The 6,670-nt window shown below is 49.8% G+C and overlaps 1 protein-coding gene across 4 annotated transcripts in view; it reads left to right on the top strand.

Moving 5' to 3' along the window:
• The first annotated feature begins 385 nt into the window (after positions 1-385).
• TENT4A (terminal nucleotidyltransferase 4A) overlaps positions 386-6,670 on the top strand; it is a 36,840-nt gene continuing 30,555 nt past the window's right edge. Inside the window, exons 1-2 of one of the 4 annotated variants that reach the window (XM_056520735.1) lie at positions 386-999; positions 1,122-2,234. In XM_056520735.1, the coding sequence (XP_056376710.1) occupies positions 1,381-2,234 (854 nt within the window). In that variant the 5' untranslated portion in view covers positions 386-999; positions 1,122-1,380. The other 3 variants (XM_056520733.1, XM_056520737.1, XM_056520734.1) reach the window with 3 other exon arrangements.

Raw genomic sequence — 6,670 nt, 5'->3', positions numbered from 1 at the left:
GTGTAATGCCGCTGCAGTTGTCCTTTAAGGGTACGGTCCCACGTACTGCTTACGCAGCGTATTTCATGCCGCGCAAAATCGTCTGCAAATAAGCTGCGTATTCTCAGATGATCATACACACAGGGCTAGCTGTCAGCAGCCCTGCGTTTTCTGTGAAGATTGGAGGCGGTCTTGCCGCCAGCTAGCCCTGTGTGTATGATCATCTAAGAATACGCCGCATATTTCCCGCTGCAGCACATGATTTTGCACAACATGAAATACGCTGCGTAAGCGGTACTTGGGACAGTACCCTAAAGCTGTGATCATTATTGATTGCTGTATTTGAAGGGTTAGATGACCAACACGGATCTCAATAATTGACGGTGAGTCTAAAAAGTAGTCACTGAGTGCGAACATGCCATACTGGGTTTACCAAGGGTTAATGTTTATTGAAATGATTGAATACAAAGCAGAAAGAGATCATAAACGTGGGACCCCTAGAAAAGAAAACCTGATACACCGATTCCTGGCTTTGTATCCAATAATTGCAAATAAAAAACCTGACCGTGTGAACACATCCTGACACTTCAGTTTGGCCTCATAGCGGTGACGTTTATGACCCCTAGGTCAGGATTTGTTGGTGGTCATGGCCTTCAGCTATAGAATTACTTCCGCTCTCCACCCCGCTCATTCTTTCCTATTGCCAATCCTTCCAGCTGCCTCTAGTACGTGTGACATGTCCCAGGCTCCAGTGCGCAGCCACACTCCCTCCCGACCCCGCCACTCGCGTACAGCGAACACTGGGAGTGGGCAAAAGCGGAAAGCCGGAAAAAAGAGGCGTGGCTAATCATGACCGCGCCCCCTCTCCGTTTCCAAGGCAGCGGACAGGCTGCGAGAGTTTAAAAGGCGCCGCGCATGCGCATTAGGCTTTTCTGGGACCGTTTTTTTTGTTCAATTAGTAGCGCACACCGTTGAACGTCACGTACGAGACAACTGACGTACAGCGAGCCGAGTGTGCCGGTGAGGACGGCGGGTGAGTGGGGCTGGACGGGGTCCTGGGTGTGGGCACACGTGTAGGCGCGCTATCGTGTTCCCGGTACATGGCGGCGTGCTGTGTGTAATGTAGTGTCCTGTTGTTGCAGATGGAACCCAGCCCCGGCTGTCACGTACTCCGCCTCCTGTGAGGAGACAGAAGTAACGGGAAGGCGAGCAGCACCACCCTGCCGGGCCGTGTCTCCGGGGCCTTTCTCTGCCGCTCCTGGCCTGTGGAGCCCCCTGTGACTGCCCCCACCGCTCCCGTGCTCTGTCATCCGTCTGAGGTTTATATGTCCGTTTTAAAGACTTGTCAGTGAAGGTGTATGTGAGAACTTGTCCTTTTACAGTCTGTCCATTAAACTTTCCATGGATCCCCGGGTGGCCTGGATACAGCCGGAGCAGAAGGGTCCCGCCAATGCCCTGTGGATGTACATTTGGGAAACCTCCCAAGGCTTACGTGACCCTCATCACAGGCAGATGGCATCGCCTTCTAACATGCTACATGGGGTCTCTAACCACAGTGTCCTAAATGGCCACCCTGCCTACCCGCCCCAGCTGTGTCTGAACACCTTGGCCCTTGATAGGTACAACATGCTCCAGTCTAGTTCCTCTCGCCCAGGCACCCCTAGCTCCTCTTCCTCCTCCTCCTCTTCGGTTGTGGACAGAGAGGAGGACTCTGTACCAGTAGTTTCTGGCTGTGCTTTACCTCCTGCCTCTGCTTTCCACCCCTGTGACAATTCTCGTGCTTCAAGACTGCAGAAGAACCCTTCAGTGTCCTCCTCATGTTCCTCATCGTCTGACTTGGACGCGGATGCTTTGAGATGTTCCCCTCCCTACATTGTTGGTTCTTCCCCGAATTGTGCACACCCAAGTTCTTCAGCCTCCACTTTGGGCCGTGATAATAGTTTTGGCAGTGGACGTGGTAATGGTGTCTATGGCAGTGGTGTTCCTAAACATCTGAACGCTCCAGTTCCTGTCTATAGCCCCAATGCGGGCGACTTCCATCACAACTTTATCAACCAGATTTCCTGCTGTTATGACCAGCTTCACCAGTACCACCCAGGCCGCAGGAAAAGGGATAATAAAGCTAGTACTTACGGTATGAACTTCTTGCTTCACGAAAGCCTCCATAGAGGAGTAAGATGGCCAGAAGGTAGAAATCTGCACTACGCATCAGGGACACCGTGGAAAACTAGAGCATACAGTGTTGGTATAAATGGGTAAGAACTCTACTGATATCTGCTTTTCATGTTTTCATTTAGGTTTCTGTCCAAAACACACACTTTATATTTGTTTGGTATGTGTAACACATTTTTCAATTATAATTTTTTTGGGATGCTCTGTTGGGCTTAAAATATCTATCCTGTGTGGGGGGCAGTAGTCTTAGATTGTGGGGAATCCTGTATCAAAACATTGGCCCTGATTTTATTTGTCTGGTTATGGGGAAAAAACAGACACTCAACTCAGATTTCACTTTACCAGAGCTCATTAACTCTTTCTGGACATAAGGTGTAAATGTACTCTGGAGCATTAAGTGGTTATGAAACAAGTACAGGAACTGCACTTTCATCATAGAGGTGAGTGGCACTCCGCTAATGATGGGAAGCTGTGATCCCACCGCTCCTCTACACTTAGATGCCATAATCAATGCTCAGCACATCGTTTAATGCATTAAATCGCGCATTCGGGTAGCTCAGTGGACTTTTTGAACCCCTGCAATGGGATCGCAGGGGTCCGATGATCTAAAGTGATGTTAGAGGGTCCCCCTACCTGCCTCTGGCCTCCACATACTCTATTCAGTGTTAGTTTGTTAGCTTAGGCTGCGTTCACACCTCGTTTTCAGCCTACGGTTGCCGGATCCAGCTGGGGGAGGGGAAAACCGGGTGATGACTGTCGGCTCATTTTTGACCCATATCTGGTTTTGTGACTGGACCTAAAACTGTAGTATACTACAGTTTTAGGTCTGGTCAGGAAACAGCATAGTCGTCAAAAATGAGCCAACCAGTCACCGTTTGACTCCAGTTGGCTCTTTAAAGTAAATGGATCTTAGTGCCAGTCTGGCTGGGGTAAGGGAGCGCCCGGTTTTCCCCTTCCCCAGCTGGATCCGGCAACCGTAGGCTGAAAACGAGGTGTAAATGCAGCGTTTGTCAGCTATATGGAAGGAATCAGGCGTTTAGCGGACAACTTTGTGTATGCCCTTTTTTTTTTTTTTCTTTTACAATAAGAACAGTCTGTGACTGACAGTTACGTAGTTTGTAAGTCTGAAAAGACTGTTGGTCTTCTGGAAGTCGAAGAAACAGAGGCGGAAGCTAATTTACCTTATTTTAGGGGTAAAAATTCCTTTCTGACTATTAATATGGCAATCAGAATAAATCCCAGGATCAAAGTAATGTTCCTAGAGATCTAGTATCCATAACTTGTAATATTACTTTTCAGAAATGTATCAAGACTCATTTTGAACTCTCTCTTAAAGGACATCTGTAGCGTTACAAACACTTATCCCCCTATCATCAAGATGGGGATAAGTGTTTGATTGCGGGGGGTCCAAACGCTGGGACCCCCTGTGATCTCCTGTACGAGGCCGCGGCTCTCCCGTGCAGGGGGCCTGCCAGCTGCAGCATGACGTTGTGGCCGGCACGCCTCCTCCATAGATCTCTATGCGAGAGGCGGGGAGCCAGCATTCGTGCATCCCCATAGAACTGTATGGGGACGAGGAGGAGACGGGGCGTCACCGTCTACCTCTAGGTCGACGCTACGCGCCTTAGCGCTCACCATGAGCACTTATGGCGGCGCCCCGTTAGGGAGACCGGGGGGAGGTCCCAGTGGTCGGACTCCCCGCGATCAAACACTTATCCCCTATCCTGTGGATAGGGGATAAGTGTAATGCTGCTGCAGTTGTCCTTTAAAGGAAAACTCCAGCCAAAACTAACTTATCCCCTACCCGCAGTGGGGGGGCGGTCAGACAGTTGGGACCCCTCATATTCTCCTGCACGAGACCCCGGCTGTTGGTGAGAGGTGTTTCATCTACCAGTAGACGGCACACGCTCCATTCATTTCTATGGGAGCACAGTAGATATCATAGTGCTATACTCGGGTCTCTTTGGCGCTCCCATAGAAGTGACTGAACGATTGGACCCCCTACAATTGTCTTCTTATCACCTATCCTGTGTGTAGGGGATAAGTTAGTATTGCTTGGAGTTCTCCTTTTTTTAAGTCCATGACCACTTCCTACAGTAAAGAGCTCCCGTCTGTGCTGGTGTAGGAACCTTCTTTCCTCTAGACGTAGAGGATGCCCCCTTGTTACAGGTACATTCCTAGGTATAAATAATGCAAGAGATCTTACTGCCCCTGTAACATTTATATGGTTATTTAATCAGCCCCCTAAGCCAACATTTTACTAATAACCCTAATTTTTTTCTTTCTTGGTACTGGATTACATGTGATCTGACTAGTGACAGTGGTAAAACTACTTTTGTCATGTGCATCTATGCCACTTTTCATGCACCTCATGAACCTATTTGCCTTGGTGGCAGTTGCCTGGTGCTTGTTGCTACTGTTAGGCTGCATTCACACTACGTTCCGTCCATACGGGGACCGGATCCTGCTGGGGTATATATCTGGTTTTCTGGCCGGACTGAAAATCGTGGTATGCCGCGGTTTTCAGTCTGACCAGAAAACCGGATACGGGGCAAAAATGAGCCGACGGGAGTCACTATCAGTCTCCAATTGGCTCATTCAAATGAATGAGATCAGGGCTGGCTGGAATACGGAAGCGCCTGTTTTTCCCATATCCACGAAACGTGGTGTGTATGTAGCCTTAAAAGGAGTCTGTCATCAGTGTCAACTGCACTAACCTGTTGGTACAAGCTTGCCTATATCTGATCTGTATGAAACAAAGATCCCTGAAGGTTCCAGGGCAAAAAACAAAATCAACATTTAAGGGGAAACCCCCTTGCGGGGTAAGCCCTTACTAACCCCCCCCTTAAACTTTTTCTCTATTGATTCTTATGTTAAAAACAACCCTTAGAAACACACAGTTAAAATTATCAGCGGTGTCAGTGGGTTGTTATGGGAGAGGGTAACCACTCCTGCTTCCTGTAGTACTGTTTATATTTTTTCAGTATCGTATTGTGCACTGATTTCTGTGCACTAATAATTATATATGCATTTATGCTTTATTATCTCCAGTGATTACATACTGTATTAAAACGTAGCTAGCCTCCCCAGTGGTCCTGAAATTTAGGACTCTGGGGTTACCCTCAAGTGCTCCCAGCATGGAGACCACAATAGTCTCTATTACAATAAGCCACTTATATATGTTACAATAGATCAGTCCTTAGTCCCACAGGTGATATTAGGATGTCCCTACACTTAGCACCTGCTGTGCACCGCAGGTGTGTGCTTTTAATCCTAGACTTTTATTGGCTATTATTGGACATAGAATACAGGGGAGTTGCTAATTAAAATATAGATCTGTCACACGCCTACATGTTTCGCCACCTATGTGGCTTTATCAAGGAGACAACTGACAGCAATGAATGTCAGGGTCAAATGAACCTTTTTATATGGTGCCACTGTGCTTGTATGGTTCTGTAAGCCAATCACAGTCCCTCAGGCTGTGGACCAATCCACTTGCCAGTCCGTCCCAAATCTACCACCAGTAGACATCCATTATACTGCCTAATAAAATGTATTGCCCATTCCAGTCTCAAGATGTAAATCGCATCACACGCCAGGATGCATGTCCACATGTTGTCTTAATAAGCCAATCCCCATGCCTGACTGAGTAAATACCTGCCCCTGTTGCTTACATACATCAGATTGTGTGTATTCGGCCGGTCATGTGATCCGCTGTGCTCACGTGAGTAATGTGTTTGCGGTCGTGAATGTCTCAGACCGCAGCTGTGACCGCAGCCTGCAGTGCACAGCAAGTGGTAGGTGCTAAGTGTAGGGACATCTCAATATCACCTGTGGGACTAAGGACTGATCTGTTGCCACATATACCGTATTTATCGGCGTATAACATGCACTTTTTAGGCTAAAATTTTTAGCCTAAAGTCTGTGTGCGTGTTATACGCCGATACACCCCCAGGAAAGGCAGGGGGAGAGAGGCCGTCGCTGCCCGCTTCTCTCCCCCTGCCTTTCCACCCCCTGGTTATCGGCGCCGCTGCCCGTTCTGTCCCCCTGACTATCGGTGCCGGCGCCGATTGCCAGGGAGAGAGAAGCGGCGCCGACAGCCAGGGGGAGAGAAGGGGCAGCGGCACCCATTGCCGGCGCCGCTGCCCCGTTGCCTCCCCCCATCCCCGGTGGCATAATTACCTGAGTCCGGTCCGCGCTGCTCCAGGCCTCCGTCGTGTGTCCCCGGCGTCATTGCTATGCGCTGAACGGCACGGCGCATGACGTCAGAGCGCCGCGCCGTGCATAGCAACGACGCTGGGGACGCACGACGGAGGCCTGGAGCAGCGCGGACCAGACTCAGGTAATTATGCCACCGGGGATGGGGGGAGGCAACGGGGCAGCGGCGCCGGCAATGGGTGCCGCTGCCCCTTCTCTCCCCCTGGCTATCGGCACCGGCACCGATAGTCAGGGGGACAGAACGGGCAGTGGCGCCGATAACCAGGTGGTGAAAAGGGCCGACAGCAGCGCTCTAGACCCC

Source organism: Hyla sarda, chromosome 5 (assembly GCF_029499605.1).
Source record: "Hyla sarda isolate aHylSar1 chromosome 5, aHylSar1.hap1, whole genome shotgun sequence".
NCBI lineage: Eukaryota > Metazoa > Chordata > Amphibia > Anura > Hylidae > Hyla > Hyla sarda.
This window is presented reverse-complemented; position numbering and strand designations above follow the sequence as displayed.